Source organism: Colias croceus, chromosome 2 (assembly GCF_905220415.1).
Source record: "Colias croceus chromosome 2, ilColCroc2.1".
Lineage (NCBI taxonomy): Eukaryota > Metazoa > Arthropoda > Insecta > Lepidoptera > Pieridae > Colias > Colias croceus.
The window spans coordinates 9,788,299-9,807,260 of NC_059538.1; the positions used below are offsets into that span (position 1 = coordinate 9,788,299).

At 33.2% G+C, this 18,962-nt stretch overlaps 5 protein-coding genes across 8 annotated transcripts; 3 read left to right on the forward strand and 2 right to left on the reverse strand.

Moving 5' to 3' along the window:
- The first annotated feature begins 731 nt into the window (after positions 1–731).
- On the forward strand, positions 732–6,452 carry LOC123703631 (thiamine transporter 1-like). Its single transcript, XM_045651710.1, has 7 exons — positions 732–1,386; positions 1,605–1,735; positions 1,847–1,991; positions 4,585–4,721; positions 5,002–5,187; positions 5,584–5,801; positions 6,089–6,452. Exons 1-7 carry the CDS (start codon positions 1,152–1,154, stop codon positions 6,333–6,335), a joined length of 1,299 nt encoding a protein of 432 aa, XP_045507666.1. The 5' UTR covers positions 732–1,151; the 3' UTR covers positions 6,336–6,452.
- A 4,114-nt stretch (positions 6,453–10,566) lies between these two features.
- Positions 10,567–11,334, reverse strand: LOC123702668 (single-pass membrane and coiled-coil domain-containing protein 4). Its single transcript, XM_045650432.1, has 2 exons — positions 11,199–11,334; positions 10,567–11,096 (listed from the first exon to the last, which is right to left on the reverse strand). The coding sequence occupies exon 2, from the start codon at positions 11,087–11,089 to the stop codon at positions 10,907–10,909; it is 183 nt and encodes a 60-aa protein (XP_045506388.1). The 5' UTR covers positions 11,090–11,096; positions 11,199–11,334; the 3' UTR covers positions 10,567–10,906.
- A 725-nt stretch (positions 11,335–12,059) lies between these two features.
- On the reverse strand, positions 12,060–13,566 carry LOC123701747 (phospholipid phosphatase 6). 4 transcript variants are annotated; one of them, XM_045649268.1, is made up of 6 exons: positions 13,509–13,526; positions 13,351–13,392; positions 13,188–13,255; positions 12,926–13,069; positions 12,691–12,790; positions 12,060–12,610 (listed from the first exon to the last, which is right to left on the reverse strand). In XM_045649268.1, exons 3-6 carry the CDS (start codon positions 13,194–13,196, stop codon positions 12,216–12,218), a joined length of 648 nt encoding a protein of 215 aa, XP_045505224.1. In that variant the 5' UTR covers positions 13,197–13,255; positions 13,351–13,392; positions 13,509–13,526; the 3' UTR covers positions 12,060–12,215. The 4 variants fall into 4 exon arrangements, with proteins under 4 accessions (XP_045505224.1, XP_045505255.1, XP_045505246.1 ...); XM_045649299.1 differs by lacking the exons at positions 13,188–13,255; positions 13,351–13,392 and having other exon boundaries at positions 13,509–13,566; XM_045649290.1 differs by lacking the exons at positions 13,188–13,255; positions 13,351–13,392 and having other exon boundaries at positions 13,440–13,553.
- A 1,022-nt stretch (positions 13,567–14,588) lies between these two features.
- LOC123704632 lies at positions 14,589–15,394 on the forward strand. Its single transcript, XM_045653033.1, has 3 exons — positions 14,589–14,918; positions 14,994–15,158; positions 15,237–15,394. The coding sequence occupies exons 1-3, from the start codon at positions 14,775–14,777 to the stop codon at positions 15,375–15,377; spliced, it is 450 nt and encodes a 149-aa protein (XP_045508989.1). The 5' UTR covers positions 14,589–14,774; the 3' UTR covers positions 15,378–15,394.
- Positions 15,395–16,120: 726 nt separating this feature from the next.
- Positions 16,121–18,506, forward strand: LOC123704257 (60S ribosomal protein L10a). The gene is made up of 5 exons (XM_045652569.1): positions 16,121–16,186; positions 16,334–16,489; positions 16,980–17,135; positions 17,822–17,987; positions 18,304–18,506. Coding segments are annotated over exons 1-5 (651 nt in total). The 5' UTR covers positions 16,121–16,184; the 3' UTR covers positions 18,475–18,506.
- Positions 18,507–18,962: the final 456 nt, after the last annotated feature.

Here is an 18,962-nt window from a genome sequence, read left to right on the forward strand (position 1 = left end):
TTTTATCAAAATCGTATTCTTTATCGTTAGGTCCGTATAGGTCCATCATTGAAATTATTTGTTTTATTATTAATTATAAAATAATTAAAACCTGCGCCTGCGCACATCATACATAAACGGCGCGTAATTTAAATTGGTATTATTTCATTTATTAAATCTGCTTCTGCTGTTCTGAGAGTGCTTATTCATTAAAAACCTACTTTTCAATCCAGAATTAAAATAACCTGGTAGATGTCAGTGGCTGTTTTCCAATTACAGATGCTGATGCTTAATTGGAACGTAAAACGCACTAGCAGGTTGCGCTAAGTTCAGTGTTGAAAAAAAAAATTCCAGTTTTCCAATTACAGTAAATAGTTTTAAACCAATCTTCTTCTTTTTAATATATATAAATCTCGTGTCACAATGTTTGTCCTCAATGGACTCCTAAACCACTTAACCAATTATAATAAAATTCGCACACCATGTGCAGTTCGATCCAACTTGAGAGATTTATACATAAGAGGATAGTTTAAATCTCAAATCGTTTTAAAGAAAGCGGGCGAAGCCGCGGGCGGTAAGCTAGTTATTATGTATATACCACTTTAATTTGCGCCACTGAGTCGCATTATGCTCTGTAATTGGAAAACAGCCTGAGATTCGGAATTTCTGAATAGCGAAAAGGAATGTGTAAATGCACCATTATTGAGTATTGACATTTGACAATTTAACATGCCCGCCAGTGCCCGCCCACATGATTGATGAATTTTGAAATTTCAAAATCACATGAAGGTTAAGTGGCGCCATAGGATTTAAAATAAAACAAAATGAATAATATTGATGTACCTTGTGTTCGTTAAGACAAATGTTTAATAGACGAAAAATATATTAATCCAAGATCTCGAAACAATTATTATTCGATAAAAAAAGTAGGTATTTAATTAATATTTGCAGACTTAGCAACTTACGTAAGTGTTAATAACAAAAAATGCACCAAGTAACAAATTATAAACAAATTGCTGGTTGTAAAGGCAAAATTATTATCATGTGTGCACAAAGTATACAAAGATACTCCGTTGGATGATCATTACAGGAACAGACCGGCATTCATAAACGCTTATCAAATCTCGTACTGTTTTCATTCAGTTCTTGTAAGATCTCATAAGACGTACAACATGCTCGCTTGGATCAAGATAACTCTTATTTTATGTTTGTTTGGAACTTTACGAGAAATCCGGCCGTCGGAACCTTTTGTGACAGAGTTTTTACTAGGACAATGGAGAAATATAACTGAATCTCAGTTAAACAGAGATGTTTATCCTGTTGGTACTTATTCTTATTTGGCGCTATTAGTTGTTGTGTTCCTCGTCACAGACTTCTTACGATTCAAGCCAGTTATCATACTTTCAGGTGAGTATTAACAGTTTTTAATTTTATAAAATTTACAATTTATTTATTGAATGTGGTTTAAACAAGCATGATATTTTATTACTAGGCTTAATTTAATCAATTTTAGTCAAACATTATAAATTAAATATCTTCAATTGATTATTTTGTACAATATCAATTTGAGTGTCTATTTTATACCTAATTAACATATTAGCTTATGAAAATATTATGTTTTATAGGATTAAGTGGGATCTCAGTGTATGCAGTATTGCTGTGGACTTCAAGTTTAGAATGGCTGCAAGTATCCCAATTCTTATATGGGATTTACATGGCCACAGAGATTGCTTACCTCACATACATCTATGCAAAAGTAAGTTAGTGTTTTATTTTAGAAGTAACAGTAAGTTAGAATACACTCAATTTTATATCTAGAAACTAGTTCTATTACATAGAATATATTAAAATAAATACATATTTTTAGGTTGACACCGCAAAATATTCAAGAGTATCTTCCTATACCAGAATAGCAGCTCTAACTGGCCGTTTTCTTTCTGGTGTCAGCTCACAACTACTCATTCATTATGAAGCCATGGACTATAGAGACCTTAACTATATTACATTTACAGGTATGTATTTTAAATTAATTTAACACTTTATCTATAACATTAAATTTATCTTATTCTCATGTACTGTTATTTCATATACCTATCATATAAAGAACTATAGTCCTTTTCAGCTATGATGATTCCTGTGACACTTCATCGTGTTCCGAATTACGTATTTTATGTTTAAAACGCCAAAATGATTTTAGTGCATAATATTTTTATTTTATGGCGGCATTATTACCAAAAATATAAAAATGAGACATCTTAAGCTTATAAATCAAAAACAGTATTGTTTAGTTTAATATAATGAAAAATAAAATAAAATAACACAAAAATATAATACCTACGCAACTCGTGTACATGAAATGGATCGTTGAAAAATCATAGAGTTGGAAAATCATATAATCGGCGCCCATCTTATGATCGTTTGTCAATTGAGTCAATCGTCTGTAGGAGTGCGTCAGCCTTGTATACAAGTTGCATTTTTATATTGATACTTTCCGTGGTATTCTGCTATTGTTACTAATTGTTATTGTTGACTTTTTGTTGCTGTTGTTTGCTAAGTTTCCTTAGTTAATTGATAGCGAAATGCCGAAAAAACTAATTTTGGTACATTATTCAAATCAATTTCATTTCCATATAAAATATTATCGATTATCGAAAACAATTGATATGATTTCAGTACAGACATCTCTTCACGTGTCAAAAATCGATGTGTCACAGAAATCATCTTAGGTGGAAACAAGGAATATACTACTCTCTACCGAGAGGGTGGAAAGGACTATAGTTTTGAGGATGAAGAAATAACATGTTTAAACTTATAAATAATCTACTAAAATATTAAGCTGAAGAGTTTGTTTGTTTGAACATGCTACTCTCAGGAACTACAGGACCTGTAACTTTAAACAAGCTGTCTAAATTTTCTTTTTCTTTGTAAATGAATTCCCCATACAATAATCAGATCAGGTGATAGTATAGTCTAGTTGTATTCAATATTATAGAATGGAACAAAAAATGTACTTTATTCAAAGTATGGCTGAATATGTGTCTCATAGGTAATGTAGTTCAATAACTAATTAACCTTGATTGAAACCGAGTCACTAGACTGAAACTTACAATAGTGGACTTTATGATATTAAATTTTTATAGTGAGACTACTTTCAAGTGAGGTATAATAGTGTTCATTAAATACGAAATAAGCTGGAAGTCGACACAAGATTATTGGATAATTTTTGTTCTAAATATTTAAATCTTTTCAAAATTGTTAGGTACTTCAAATATTTTTTCTTCTCTGTGTATTATATTTCATAGTATAACTCAGACCAATAAATTTAAAATTCAAATAAAATACATATTCGCAAACAAACACAAATTATTTTAAGTACCCTTTGCTTTGAACGAAGAGTCTTTACAGAAAAACCGACCTGAAATTCTGTATCTGGTTCATTCTGGTCATTTCATATCATCATAAGTTTTATCATCATAAAAACTGAAATATTTCGTTTTTTCTTAATTATGAGAATTGCTGCATTCCATCTGAATGTAGGCTATGTTACATAATATTATAATTTATAAGCTATCTTATCTTTTGATGCAAATAATGTTATAAGATTATGATACTAGACTAGTATGAACACATTAGCTTTTATAATGAATCATTTTGAGATACATCTTGAGTCTTAATATAGGTACTATGGTAAATAAGGAACCTGCCTTAACCAGATTAAAGTGTGATAGTTTTGTTTGTATAGAGATAAGTTAAGAACATGTTCCTTTGTATTGTTATTATAATACTATTTGCAATTCCGAACAGGTTAATACCTAAATCAAAATATAGGTATCTGTTATATAGAAATGAATCGCAAATGTGTTAGTAAATGCATAACTCGAGAACGGCTGAACTGATTTCGTTATTTTTTTTTATAATATTCCTTGAAGTACGAGGATGGTTCTTATGTAGAGAAAACGTTAACATGTACCACGGGCGAAGTCGGGATGGACCGCTTGTATAGGTATATAATCATTTTAGCGGCTTGCAAACCATAAAGTCCTTGTAAAAACCATTATATCTTAGAGTACCTAATAAATCATAATATCTGTCTTCTATAATTAATTAGAAATAAAAACTTCTTGTACAAGTACAAGAGTAATAAAATAAATTGCATAAAACATTTTATAATGATAAGTCAGTTATTTATAAGCTGGCTATAATGAATGGCTTATTATTTTTATCTAAACTCCTTCAGGTTTGTGAAGGTCAGTAAGTTTATTGATAAATTTCTTTTATTTGATTGATGTATATTGTTTATATTAATGTTTAATTTAGATTAAAATGTTTGATGATGAGTTAATTTATTGTTTTCGGTTGTTTCTGTCTACAAACAATGCAAATATTATTATTAAAAGACTACACTTAAATATTCCGCAGAAAAAACATTCCCTCTTCTATGCCACAAATCACAATGAATTAGTACCTACTGATTAGAAGCTTGGAAACTTAACTACTATTCTGATGTTATGTGTTCTCACTTAGATTATGATTTAGTTTGATAGCAATCCAACTAAAAATTAATCAAAGTGAGTGATTAAACAATATCGTTTTCTCCCATTTCAGCACAAATATTAGCAACCTTCTGGGCCTTCTGGTTACCACATGTGCCATACGGTATTTACTTTCACAGAAGATCAATTGTTAGTGCAGGGCAAATAGATATCAATATACCTATAGAAAAACAAGCACCTACAAAAACGGTAAGTTATTTCATCTCATATTAATATTCATAAATATAAAATCTGGAAAAATGATCTATTGCTCTATCAAAATATTATTTATCTACTTTTGATTCGTTCTTAATGCTACTTTTATTACTTATTAACGGTTAACCTCCTTACTCTTATTTTTTTTACTATATTAACCTCGAAACAGTGGCTTGCAAATCTAATCTTTCTGGTGTGCGTCACCTACCTTACTTAATAATTCGAAACACACAATTTTGAACCTTACCCTAATGTACCTACGATTCATTTTCAGCCGTCGATCCGCACGCAAGTATTCGACGCAGCATCGCTGATATCACGGCACGCGCGATCCGCGTACAGCCGGCCCAAGGTGGTCGCGTGGTCCGCGCTGTACGCGGCCGCGCTCGCGCTGTTCGTGCAGGCGCAGACGTACGTGCAGCTGCTGTGGGCGCAGATACAGCGCGAGAGCGACGTGCCGGTGGGTTGGGTACATAGCCACTCGTGCTGATATCGCGTACAGCCGGCCCAAGGCTCGCGTGGTCCGCGATGTACAAAAAATAAAGAGCGTGTTCCAAATACACGTGTCAGAAGTGAAAATTCTTTGGAAAGATACCAAAATCGTCGCCTTACTCCATGACGTGACGGTCTTGCCATGACGCGACCTCTCAACGCGCCTACAGTAATTTCACTTCAAAACTATAATATTTTAAAATGCTACTCTTCTAGTAGGTACAAAGTTTTAGGGCTATTTGTGTCAAAATTATTATTCAAATATTAAAATTCAAAATATGTAATTTGAGTGGTTTATTCGTATAAGAACACAAAACCAAAAAATTGTAGAAAACAATTTTTTTTATTTTTTATTAATTACCAGATTGCGTATAACGGCGCGGTGGAAGCGATACAAACGCTCCTGGGTGCGTTCGGAGCGTTCCTATCATCGTACTGCGCACGCGCATCGCTACCAGCGCCCGTCGCCGCAGTACAGGGACTCGCTGTGTTCGTGGCCGCACACGTACCCAACGTGTTCGTCTCGTACGCGGGGTACATTGTGATGGGCATGCTGTATCACTACACCATCACGCTAGCTAGGTAAGATTGAATTCAGTACTATCTAGTAGTATGACTATAGTACAGGGACTCGCTGTGTTCGTGGCCGCACACGTGCCGAATGTGTTTGTGTCGTACGCAGGGTACATTGTGATGGGCATGCTGTATCACTTCACTGTAACGTTGGCCAGGTGAATTACAACACAAGAGAGAATACAAACGCTAGCATCTAGTAGAAAAGTATTAAAAACTTATAAAATTTGAATTCGGCAACAAACTTGTTATCATGATTTATGTACATAAGTTCAATTTTTTATTTTGTATTACAGCGCAAAAATAGCCAGCCAGCTGAGCGACGAGAGCTGTTTCGGTCTAATATTCGGCATCAACACGCTCATAGGGACCGGCCTGCAATCTCTACTCACTCTTATACTAATTCAAACTTTAGAACTGCCGATATATTCTCAGTACTATTGTATAAGTGCGTTGTATTTGTTGCTAGCGTCGTTTTGGCTGCTAGGCTGGTTAGTACAGCTGTGCAAACAGAAAAACAGTATTCCTTTAAACCAGTATTGATGTGTGATCAAATGTGCAATTTACTTAATGTAAGGGAGTCGATTGTATATGCAGGATAGATTTTTTTTATCCATAGTAGATTATAGAATGTTCAGATAGGCATTATGTATAATTTAATGTTCAATTATTATTTTTATTATTGATAGTTTGGTTGTTTTTGGGTAGTTTAGCGTTCTTAGCCTCTGTTGTTCACAACTTGCTGTTTGTCTGTAAGAACGCTTAGTCCTTAAACATTTTCTTTGAATAGGTAATTTGGTTTACATTTTATTTGAAACAAAATTATAAACTTTATTACATACATAAGCTTCTTAAATACCTATATCTAAAATATTTTCATAAATATAAACTAGTGTTGTTAAGGGTTTTTTTTTTATTATTTTTGTATGCATTCCGTTTTATATAATTGTTACATATTAGATCATTATTATTTTATTCCTATTTGTTGTATTCCTTAGTCATAGATAGGTTGTGATACTTAATTGTAAAGTAAAGTAAAAGTAAAAAATATTTATTCAAAAATCAAGCATACAATCTCGTTGAACTTATTACAATAAGGCTGTTTAAACAGTAAATATGTAGTATACTCTATACATCATTTGAACTAAGATGCCCACACTAGACTCGTGGCCTGTATTGTGAGCATCAATACAAAATACAAAGAAACAAACAAAACTAGACATGGATGTAAATGAAATGTCGATTTATTAATGTTTTAGGAATAAATTGCAATTCATATATTATTCTTTATGCTTTATTTTATTAGATAAATCTAAAATGAACAAAAAATAAATAAATATCAAAATAAAAATAGTATAAATAAATAGATAGATACTTTTAATATATGTGTGTGCTGAATAAGAAATGCATGGGGGTAAAACTTGTGAGTAAGAGCGTTAGATTACAGATCTAATCAAATTTTCCGTTTGTTGAAAAGACAAAGAAAGTAACCATTTTTTAATAATTTTCTTGGCCTTTGCGACCCCACTCTGCCTAATAGAATGCAATGCCTGGTTGACGCGGTTATATATAAGCGGGTGTAGGAATTGACTAAACCGTTTGGCAAAGGAGGTAGTAACCTGAGGTAAAGGAATTTTATAAATTCTATTGTTGAGTAAGTTAGCGTGATCACTTGAAGAGAGAATATTTTTATGGGTTAGTAATGCTACATTAAGAATAAATAATTTTCTGGCGCTCAACAATCCAGTCTCCTTATAAAGTAAGTCAGTTGGGTAGCGGATAGGGAGATGCAGCATAACCTTTAACACAGCTCTTTGTGCTCTTTCCAGAACCAATAATTTTGAGGAACCGCAACCACCCCAAACACAGATACAATAACTAATTATAGGTTCACATAAAGCTATATATATTCTCCTGAGTAACTCGTATTTAGCGACAGAGCGTAGGTGTTTCATGGGGTATATTAGTTTACGAACTCTTGCAGTTGTTGCATGTATGTGGCCTTCAAAGTTTAACTTATCATCCAATATTACGCCCAGATATTTAATGGAATGCGCGTTACTGATTGTGTTATTACAGCGACATGGAGGAACTGGATGAGACAAGGAAGAAATATTGCACGAATGAAAAGACAGATCCGGAAGTGATGAAGGTTGTGAAGCTGCAGTTTTGTGAAAACATAGATATTTTGTTTTAGCGGCATTGAGAGTAAGTAAATTGTTGTTTAACCAGTAAGCAATCTTTGACATTCCCTCTTTTGTTATGTCAAAGACTTTGTCCCAAGAAGTATCTTGAAAAATAATAGCTGTATCATCCGCGTAGCAGATAATATCAGCATTTCTCAACCCAACGTTGGCGATATTATTAAGATATACTAAGAAGAGGGTAGGACCTAAAATACTCCCCTGTGGCACGCCGAAAATTACTGGTGAAAGAGAGCTAAAAGTATCGCGATATTTGGTACATTGCTTTCTGTTCGAAAGATAACTTCTGAACCACTCCAAAGCTATACCTCTGATGCCATACCTCTCCAATTTCTTCAAAAGAATTGGTATTGACACTGTGTCAAAGGCCTTGGCTAAATCCAAAAATACTCCGACACAGGCCAAGCCCTTATCTAGAGAAGAGGACACAATATGAATAAGTTCAGATACGGCATCAACGGTAGATCTACCTGCACGAAATCCATATTGACGATTTGATAAGATGTTATTCTTTTCTAGGAAATCAACCATTCTGCTATTCATAATTTTTTCTAAGACTTTCGAGATTGCACTGAGAAGAGAGATAGGTCTATAATTATTTAAATCTTTTTTATCACCGCTTTTATGAATAGGAGATACGGCAGCTACCTTCCACCTATCCGGAAATACACCATGTGATATACTTAAATTACAAATATAAGCAAGAGGAGCTGAGATGTACGGCTTAATGTATTTTAATAGGCGGTTGGAAATACCATCTATACCCGTTGCACTGTTTGTTTTGAGATCAGTGATTATTTTCTCGATTTCAGTTTTGTCCGTAGGTACTATGAAGAATGAGTCTGGAAAGTCTTCAATGGAAACGTTAGAAGCCAGAGATTCCTGAGTTTCTCCAATACCGGTTAGAATATCATTAGCCAAGTTTTGACCTATTGCGCAAAAGTGATTATTGAAGTAATTCAAAGAATCCTGGATATTACCTTTAATGGCAGATATGGATGGGTTCTCTTTAGGGGACTGTAAATATGCGATATCTTTTATAGTATTCCAAAGCTTACTTGGATTATTTTGATTTTCTGTGAGCATTTTCTCATTGTAACTATCTCGCAATCTCTTAATTAAATTATGAGATTGCGAGATAGTTACAATGAGAAAATGCTAAATTACTTAATTGTATTTTAGATGATCAATATAATAATATATTAAACCTTATTTTGGAGAAGAATTCTCAATATAACAACAAATTAGTACAACTAAATAATGCAAATAATACAGGCATAGTACAACGGCAATCAGTTGATTTTTAACGAATTATTTTTATATGTCCACAAACTATGTATGACAATATAATATTATGCACTATTGTTTTGGGTAATCATTGTTATACTTTTTCTTTTTCAAATGTAAATATAATAATGAATGTACGGAAATGTACCATCAAAATAAAAAGGAATTGAGACTGTGATATTATATTATTATTGTTAAAGTTTAATTTGTGTTTTATTTTAACACTAGCTGCGCTCTGTGGGTTCACCCGCGCCGATCCTCTCCTGTTGGTTTTAGCATGATGATATACATATAGCCTATAGTCTTCCTCGATGAATGGGCTATCTAACAACGAAAAGAATTTTTCAAATTGGGCCATTAGTTCCTGAGATTAGCGCGCTCAAACAAACAATTATAGATTTTCTCTTTTGCAGAATTAATAACATCTAGCCTTGTTTTGTAAAACATCAATCACTATGTTGAAGGTACATGTATAATCTTATAATATAAAAATGAATCGCAAAATGTGTTGGTAAGCGCATAACCCGAGAACGGCTGAACCGATTTCGATAATTCTTTTTTTTATTATATTCCTTGAAGTACGAGGATGGTTCTTATGTAGAGAAAACGTAAACATGTACCACGGGCGAAGCCGGGGCAGACCGCTAGCACATAGTTCAGGATACATCGCCCATTTTTGCAAGTGACTACTATCAAGCTGATTTTCCATTTGTAGCTTTATTTTGATGAGACACCGAATAATTTCGTGTACGAAACTCTCGATTGTGGTAGCTAACAGAGATAACCAGGATAAATTTTTTTGATTTGATGGTTCTCAAATATTTATTACGCAATTTGTAGGACAGTATGTCTGTTTAATTATATAAACATTAACTAAGTGAAAACAAAAAAATCAGCTTGTTAGTAATCATTTATGATGACCTCGTTATCAATACACTTTGGAAAGGGGGACTCTTTGAACAAACCATAGATTTTGTAGGACACATATTTTTTCGAATAATTTAGGTAATTATCTTGAGATTGAACAAAAAAAATTCATTCAGTTAGTAATAAATATTTGAGAACCATCAAATCAAAAATTTTTATCCGTGTTATCTCTGTTAGCTACCACAATCGAGACTTTCGTACACGAAATTTTTTGGGCGTCTCATCAAAATAAAGCTACAAACGGAAAATTAGCTTGATAGTAGTCACTTGCAAAAATGGGCGATGTATCCCGAACTAACAGACTAATAATAATATACTACGTATACAACGCTAGTAACAAATAAAACCCAACAACATAGTGTTTCAATAATATATTTCAGTTAATACTTTTGTAAATCTTATAGTATGCATTTACAAAGATTCAAGACACTTTTCATTTTCACTAAACACTTTGTGGAAATACTTTACTTGTCAGTATTTATTATTTATTAATCAACAGCATTCATATAATAAAATACATTGTAAAATCCTAATATTTACAATTGATATGTTTTTAAGGAATGTAACAAATAAATAAACTGGAAGATCAATCTTTTTCACAACCACTTACTTTATATTATTAATATGAATATTCTTTATGTACATAATATATGGGCATATATATTTTTAAATACATATAAAAGTATATAAATAAATCTAGGCAACTTGCATTGAAGAGGGTCTCGTCTTTAAATAAACATAAACACATATCAATATGAAAACAACCGCGACAGTGGGAAGGACTATTGTATGAATTTGTTGACGCATTTTCGCAAATTCTTGCTTCCTCTCGCGCTTTTGGCGAGCAGTTTCCTTTACTGGACCCTTGAGTTTCCTCATGTTGTACCTAAAAAGAAAAATTATCTAACTAAACTAGAAAGTTCCGACTACATTTACATATCAGTAGAAAATGTGATTGTATTTAAATTTGTTACAAAATAATTTATACCTTAATAAATTAAATTTGACAACAAGGAAGACAATTTGAGAATAAATGTAATATTTGTGAAAATATAATAAGATTTAGTTGGAATTTAGAAACAAAATAATACAAGTTTTTGTAAACACGTCAGCAGCGGAGTCGGTGTAATGTCACTTGTCAGTGTAATTCTGTCAATGTCATTCTCATTTAGTTTTTCATTGTTTAAATACGAGTCTTTTTGGGTATATTATTAATATTGATACAATATTAATTATTATTACTGAAAACTTCTGACTTTGTACCTAAGCTTTACAACCACAGTTTACAACATATTTAACATTTATAATGTCTGAAATCGTTAAAATATATCCTTGATAATTAGAGCAACAGCACAACAATAATGTTATATATTATAACTAGCTTACCGCCCGCGGCTTCGCCCGCTTTCTCTAAAACGATTTGAGATTTAAACTATCCTATCTCTCAAGTTGGATCGAACTGCACATGGTGGGCGAATTTTATTATAATCGGTTAAGTGGTTTAGGAGTCCATTGAGGACAAACATTGTGACACGAGATTTATATATATTAAAAGATGTTAATTAATATACAAAAGTATATAACTCAAAGTACATTCTAATATACATTAATAATATAAGAATTTAACATGCTAGCTTTCCGCCAGCGGCTTCGTGCGCGTAATCAAAGAAAACCCAGCATAGTCCCTGTTCTTGTTTGATTTCAGGGATAAAAAGTAGCCAATGTGTTATTCTGGGTCTTCAGATACCAAATTTCATTGTAATCGCTTCAGTACTGATTCAGTGATACTACTCAAACTATTCCATCATTTTGTTTGTGTGAATATTTTGGGTGTCAATTAAACTAATAATTATGCAGTAAAATTATTTATTTGCATTATTGACTAAATGGGATTTTTTTTGGTCAAGACATTTTTTATGATTATTAAAAACAAAAATTTAGTATAATCAACACTTAATCACAGCTAGATTTACAACAAAACATATTGATTGATAAGTGCAAAAGATTAAACATGAAATTCTCCGCCATCTCGTTTTTCATCTGATAATGAATTCAAAATGCTTGTTGATGAACTTTGAGAAAGCCATAGAATACTCATGAGTAGACCTTCTAAAATCCCAATACCAATGCCGCCAAATATGTCCAAAAAGTAGTGCCTTTCTGCTAGAACTCTTGATATTGCCACTGAAGTGACCCAGGCTACTAGTGGTGGATAAAATATAATAGAGATAGGATCCACAACCATCAATATAAATGCAATTAAAACAGCTCGGCTTGCGTGACCAGATGGAAAAGAGTACTTATCAGGGTTACCAGGTATCATTTTGTTCATGGGTATTGGCCTACGTCTTCTAACAAATGCTTTTGTTACTGCTATTACAATAATATCTAAAATAAGACCTGAAAAAAAAACATTTGAGTATAATAACTTTTTGCTTAATAAAAAAAACAGGTACCTAGGTAGTTGAAGTTTTACATACCTATTAACATATTAACTTGCAGTTGATACAGCTCACTATTGTTAAAAAGCCAAATAAATGTGAGCCAACCGGCGAGCCACACTATCCCATGGCATGATAGCTGCAACAAATTATTTTTTGTATAATCAAATAAATAATATAAGAAGTTAACATTAATATTTAATTGTTTAATAGGTATTTGTATCTTCCAATACAATAAAAATAACAACTGTTTATTGATGTTTGTTTTGTTTACCTCTAAAAATTTGGAGTGATTAGCAAGTGACCTTAGAGCAGTAACCCTTTGTGCATTCTCCACAAACTTTTTTGTTATCTGTATGTCATATCTCAATATTTTTTGTAACATCTCTGGAACTTTCCTTTTGTCTTCTTCACCAAACTTAAAATAGAAAAAAGACATGAAATCTATACAATTTGCATAAGAATATGTATGACACATAAGATGACGTTATTAAAAACATGAACAACAACTAAATGAAAAGTGACTGATGCCTTACCATGTCCATTTTAGTAATGTTTAGAGCATGCAAGCACTAAATCTGGAAGCAGCTGTGTAAATACGTGACTGAAAATGAAAATGTTTGTTCAAATAACGTGCAAACTTAAGAGATAATTAACTAGACTGCTATCTACAAGGTTAATTATGTATTTTATACATACCTATGTATTATTGCGAGAGGTTAAAAAGCAAGTTATGACCACCTAGAAATAACGAGATTGTTAGTATTCTCTGATGTTAAATATATTACATAGATTTTACGAATCACAGAGCAAGTAATATAGAGTACGAATATGTATCAAAGAAAGCTTATAATTACACAAGTTAGACTTAGAGCTTGAGCCTTAAAATTAGAACCGAAGCAAATTACCTATTTTCTGTCACTGTCAAACCATGTCAAACACAGCTGTCAAACGCACAGAACATATTTATTTTACAGTGCTATAAATTGGCTGTGGACACGCTGTAAAAGGCTGTAAATGTAAACAAAAAATTGGTTGCCTGTAAAGTCGGTATACGGGCGAAAGTTTTACGTGACAACGACTTTTTATGTCTGTCTCTCTCGCTCTTAGGCGGGCTAACCATGCCCGCGTGCCTCTTTCGGTGACTCATCGTCGTTACCGAGCGACACTTTTTCATAAGTGACTCCCAGCCGCAACCTAATTTAAGACGTTGTCACGTCAAAAAAAATAATAAGATAGTCCTATTCTGTGATGCATCTGTGATCATCCTATCCTATCCGTCCTATGCTTTCCTACTAATATTATAAATGCGAAAGTTTGTGAGGATGGATGTACCTATGTGTATGTGAATATGTATGTATGTTTGCTACTCTTTCACTCAAATACTACTCAACCGATTTCAAGGAAATTTAGCACACATATAGAGGGTTACTTGGATTAACACATTGGATAGGTTTTATCCCGGAAATGCCACGGGAAAGGGGGGTTTTTCTTTTCGAAAACGCAGGCGCAAAGCAAAAAAAAAAGGGAGCGTAGGACGCCATGCTGCAAGGTGGAGTGACGACAATGGAAATGTTAGATGAGAGACAGAAATTTATTAGGTAAGGTAGGTATAAATTACAATTACTTAGTATCTTAGAGCTTAGAATTGCAAGCTGTTGTGTATAAACCAAGAAGCTTATATCTAATACACTGGAGATTGCACTATGAACGTTGACTTGTCACGGAAAGGTATGACCTTGAATGACGCCTGGTTGTTCCTTCATCCCTTTCACACCAAATTGCCAAGTTAGGTGTGAAAGGGACAAAAAAACAACCAGGCGTCATTCAAGGTCATACCTTCCCGTGACAAGTTAACTGAACCCACCCTCTAAAGTCTAAGCAATCCAAAAAAATAAAAATTAATTAACTGATTCCGAATTTCAAAATAGCCCTTCTTGGAAACGGCGATTTTAAATACAATCAAACTACGAACATTGTAACCTTTGTAATATTGTCGATGTCCATGTCTTTGACATAAATAAAATTACCTTCAACCAAGCCTTCAACTCACTAAAGTCTTTCTAATAAAATCACAAAATTCAATTTTGAAGAGTTTCATTATTTAAGTATATTATTAGGCGATGGAATTTTTTGGCCATACACTATTTGGACCGCAAAACTACATAAGAGATACAATGAGGGATGATTACATCGAGCCGACTACAAAAGAACAAGCAGATCAAATAATAGAATTTATTAAATTAAATCAGAATCCGAAACGACAGGTACTTTTTGCTAAAATACAGTTTTATCTTTTTTTATTGTACCAAGACGTGTATTATGCAAAATTAAAATTTCAGGGTCCAGATCTGGATGCCATAAAAGTGATAGATTGTTACATTGGGAGAGTAAATGGATTTGCTTACGGATCGTCCATCCGATTTAAAAAGATGAAACGAAAAGGAGTTATTAAACCTGTCGGACCAGCTGAAATGTACAGATTACCGCCAGTGACTTCTATTGAGGTTATAACTTGATAGAAATTTACAGTATAATATATTGTTGTAGCAAATAAACATTACAATTTTTCCTTTACTTTTCAGTATGGTTGGTTTTTGCATGATCCTGAATTGGCTTCAACATCATGGTACAAAACACATCCCAGACATCCTCAACCAGCTTCTCCAAATACTTTAATTCTTGATGTTGTACGCAAAAATAATAAATATGCGACTCTGTTCTAACTTTATTTGTTACTAGCTTCCGCCCGCGACTCCGTCCGCGCGGAAAAATTAAGAAAAGTTAAGATTTTTTTTTTACGTATTTTTCCGGGATAAAAAGTATCCTATTTATGCCCAGGATAATAAAGTATAATTATACCAAGTTTCATCGAAATCGAACCGTTAGTTTTCACGTGATGCCTGAACATACAGACAGACAGACAGACAGACAGACAGACAAAAATTTTTTTAATCACATATTTGGGTTTGGTATCGATCCAGTAACACCCCCTGCTATTTATTTTTTCAATATTTTCAATGTACAGAATTGACCCTTCTACAGATTTATTATAAGTATAGAATAGATTGGAATAATAAAAAGAACAAGTGATAACTGCGTTAAAAACAACCGACTTCAAACTTGCACTTGCAAAATTTACAAAAACCTACAGACAAAAATGCTCATAAAATAAAAACTACTGGGCGTAAGTATCCGAATAAAATTTTTATGGGACCAATTCGACACCATCCCGCATCGATCAAAAAAAGAATCACGTAAATCGGTTCAGAAACCCCGGAGTAATCGGTGTACATACATAAAAAAAAAAAAAATATACCGGCCGAATTGATAACCTCCTCCTTTTTTTTTGAAGTCGGTTAATAAATAAATATTGCGTTCGGCAGTCCCAAAAGACTTGTCTCCAGTAAAGTTTGAATTCAAAATGACACTTGACAGACACAATTGACAGATATTGAGAAAGATCGAATCTTTCATTGTTTCATTCTTTTTATGTATCGCGTTAGTTGAAGGCGGAGGTTAATCTAGCCAAAATGTGAGTAACTTTTGAAAATCGCTGTGATCATGCATTTAAATATCTTTAAAGAAATATCGGCATTTGTATTAAATTACTATGAACATCGCTATAAATGTATTTCCGAAAATATATAACACAGTATTGAATAAAACGTGTACTTTTCAGGTCGAAGGTATCTCGTGATACCCTTTACGAGTGCGTAAATGCCGTTTTACAATCCTCCAAAGACAAGAAGCGTAACTTTTTGGAGACTGTTGAGCTCCAAATCGGTCTGAAGAACTATGACCCACAGAAGGACAAGCGTTTCTCCGGCACCGTCAAGTATGTTTACCTGAAAGGGGGACTTTTGTGGTTTCCTAGTGTCTTTTATCGTTAAAGAATTTAATGATACAAATCATGTATCTTTAAATTGATTAAATTTTATAATAAAAGCCACAAAATTGGCCCTGGACCAGGGAGTCAGTTATCTGACGGGACTTTGCCCAGAGTCTTAAAATAATGGGTAGGCTAGCTTCGGCTAACCGATTTATATTGATATCCAGTATGCTTATTTGGGTAAGATTATTAATTGCTAGTTTTAGTAGAATATTTGTTTTGGGCAGTACAATTATTTAGGCGACAATGATCCTAATGTCTGATTAAAAGGATATTTTGTAGAAGAACCCCTTTTAATTTATATGATGAATAAAAAATTAATTGCATGTATTATCTGATATTGATGATAAACTTTAACTGAAATAATTTGAAGAGGAATATCAACCAATTCATTAAATGTATAGTCTCAGAGCTAAAACATGTGTTTTGTTTGCAGGCTAAAGTACATTCCCAGGCCAAAGATGCAAGTGTGTGTGTTGGGTGACCAGCAACATTGTGACGAGGCGAAGACCCTCAGTGTACCCTGCATGGATGCCGAGGCTTTGAAAAAGCTTAACAAGAACAAGAAGCTTGTCAAGAAACTAGCAAAGAAGTAAGTTTGTTTTTAAATATTTGTGTAAAAAAATAATTGAGTGGCATTTTTGTAAGAAAGATATTAATTATTAGGGATGTAACGATACCGATACCGATATATCGGCCGTTATAATCGGCAAGCCGATATATCGGTATCGCCGATTATAAAACAACCGATACCGATATCAAACAATTGAAAAAACCGCGCCCAATGAACGATGCGGGAGGCCGCCCGCGCATGCGCACTTTGTTTTTTGAAAAAACTCTACCAATAGTGAACTTTTATTAGGAACTGATTGTATGTGTATAACTTAAAGTTTAACTGACTTTGCAAAATAATAATACTAAAATAAATGGTTTTCTGGTTTTTTGATTTGGCATTGTTATTTAAAAGAATACGATTTACATTTGAGTCTCTGTTAAATGTTGGTAACGTTTATGCATAATTCACTATTTATTTTTCTACCAAGCCATCGATATCGGTATCGGTATCGGTATCGCCGATATTTGATTACAAATATCGGTATCGGTATCGTATCGGCAAAATCATGTATCGTTACATCCCTATTAATTATATTGCTCCATTTAGTTCCTGAGACTTCATGTTAACATTATCACACATTTCTTATAATAACTATCTATCCCAGTTTGTTAAACATGAATGCTTTCTTTATACTTAATAAAACATATAAATCCATTTTCCAGGTACGATGCCTTCCTTGCCTCAGAGTCTCTCATCAAACAGATCCCACGTCTCTTGGGACCCGGTCTCAACAAGGCTGGCAAGTTCCCTGGTCTCCTCTCCCACCAGGAGTCCATGACGCAGAAGATTGATGAGGTTAAGGCCACCATCAAGTTCCAGATGAAGAAGGTAATATATTAATTTTGGTTATATACTTTAAAATATATTTAAGGCCTGATTTTCTACTTTGTAAACTTATCAAAAGTGTAATGGAAACGTTTTCAGGATTTTGTAAAATTTCAATATAGTTATAGGTAATCCTTTTTAACTGCATTACTGACTGTAACATTATCAAAACAAAGCTTAATTCAGAAATTTTACTCGGCTTTTCCTATAAATGTACAAATATTTATTCTTAATGAAGTTCCATTCAGAACAAATTTTATATTAATATCAACAATTTTAGTGTTTTGTAGGTATTTAATATTGATTGTTTTGTTTACAGGTACTTTGCCTTTCTGTAGCGGTTGGTCACGTAGACATGAATGCTGATGAGCTCGCACAAAACGTCCATTTGTCTATTAACTTCTTAGTTTCTCTGCTCAAAAAGCACTGGCAGAATGTGAGGTCGCTCCACATGAAGTCAACTATGGGACCACCCCAGAGATTGTACTAAGTATCTTATAATAAATGTGACATAACTATCAATTATGTATTTTTATTTATAGCCTTAGTTTTATTGTTCTTTTCTGTATTCGTTTCACTGTGTGCTAATTAAATTCTTTTGCTTTCCATGAAGAAATAAAGTACATGGGTCCCTACTGTTATAGGTACTGAATAATTATAGTACGGGAGCCAGGAACAGATTTTATGACCAAGTTCCTCTCAAGTGGTAATTAGTAAAATGCATCAAAGTATAGTATTATGAAGCCTCGTGAATGTCAGCTGGAGCTCGGTTGGGGGGGAAAGCGGTTGTAGCCTCCCACGCACGTAGGAAAATAAAATACATTCATTCATTTCCTCTCAGCTAAAAATTTGTTAAATTGTAGCTAACCCAATATCTCAACGAAAAAAATTAATCAGCTGGTTACAAAAAAAATTTTTCCGTGATTTCCTCTCAAACAAAAATTTACCTGATGATAGCTTTTAAGTAGGTAACTGTGG

What these genes read in the sequence shown, in the direction of transcription:
- LOC123703631 (XM_045651710.1), top strand. Translation starts at nt 1,152, where the DNA reads ATGCTCGCTTGGATCAAGATAACTCTTATTTTATGTTTGTTTGGAACT. An exon ending in AACAAGCACCTACAAAAACG is followed by an intron (nt 4,722 to 5,001) that starts GTAAGTTATTTC and finishes ATTCATTTTCAG; the next exon opens with CCGTCGATCCGCACGCAAGT. An exon ending in AGCGCGAGAGCGACGTGCCG is followed by an intron (nt 5,188 to 5,583) that starts GTGGGTTGGGTA and finishes ATTAATTACCAG; the next exon opens with ATTGCGTATAACGGCGCGGT.
- LOC123704632 (XM_045653033.1), top strand. Translation starts at nt 14,775, where the DNA reads ATGGAATTTTTTGGCCATACACTATTTGGACCGCAAAACTACATAAGA. An exon ending in ATCAGAATCCGAAACGACAG is followed by an intron (nt 14,919 to 14,993) that starts GTACTTTTTGCT and finishes TTAAAATTTCAG; the next exon opens with GGTCCAGATCTGGATGCCAT. An exon ending in CGCCAGTGACTTCTATTGAG is followed by an intron (nt 15,159 to 15,236) that starts GTTATAACTTGA and finishes TTTACTTTTCAG; the next exon opens with TATGGTTGGTTTTTGCATGA.
- LOC123702668 (XM_045650432.1), bottom strand. Translation starts at nt 11,089, where the DNA reads ATGAGGAAACTCAAGGGTCCAGTAAAGGAAACTGCTCGCCAAAAGCGC.
- LOC123704257 (XM_045652569.1), top strand. An exon ending in CGTTTCTCCGGCACCGTCAA is followed by an intron (nt 16,490 to 16,979) that starts GTATGTTTACCT and finishes TTTTGTTTGCAG; the next exon opens with GCTAAAGTACATTCCCAGGC. An exon ending in TCAAGTTCCAGATGAAGAAG is followed by an intron (nt 17,988 to 18,303) that starts GTAATATATTAA and finishes TTTTGTTTACAG; the next exon opens with GTACTTTGCCTTTCTGTAGC.
- LOC123701747 (XM_045649268.1), bottom strand. An exon ending in ATCACTCCAAATTTTTAGAG is followed by an intron (nt 12,791 to 12,925) that starts GTAAACAAAACA and finishes AATTTGTTGCAG; the next exon opens with CTATCATGCCATGGGATAGT. An exon ending in GCAAGTTAATATGTTAATAG is followed by an intron (nt 12,611 to 12,690) that starts GTATGTAAAACT and finishes TTTTTTTTTCAG; the next exon opens with GTCTTATTTTAGATATTATT.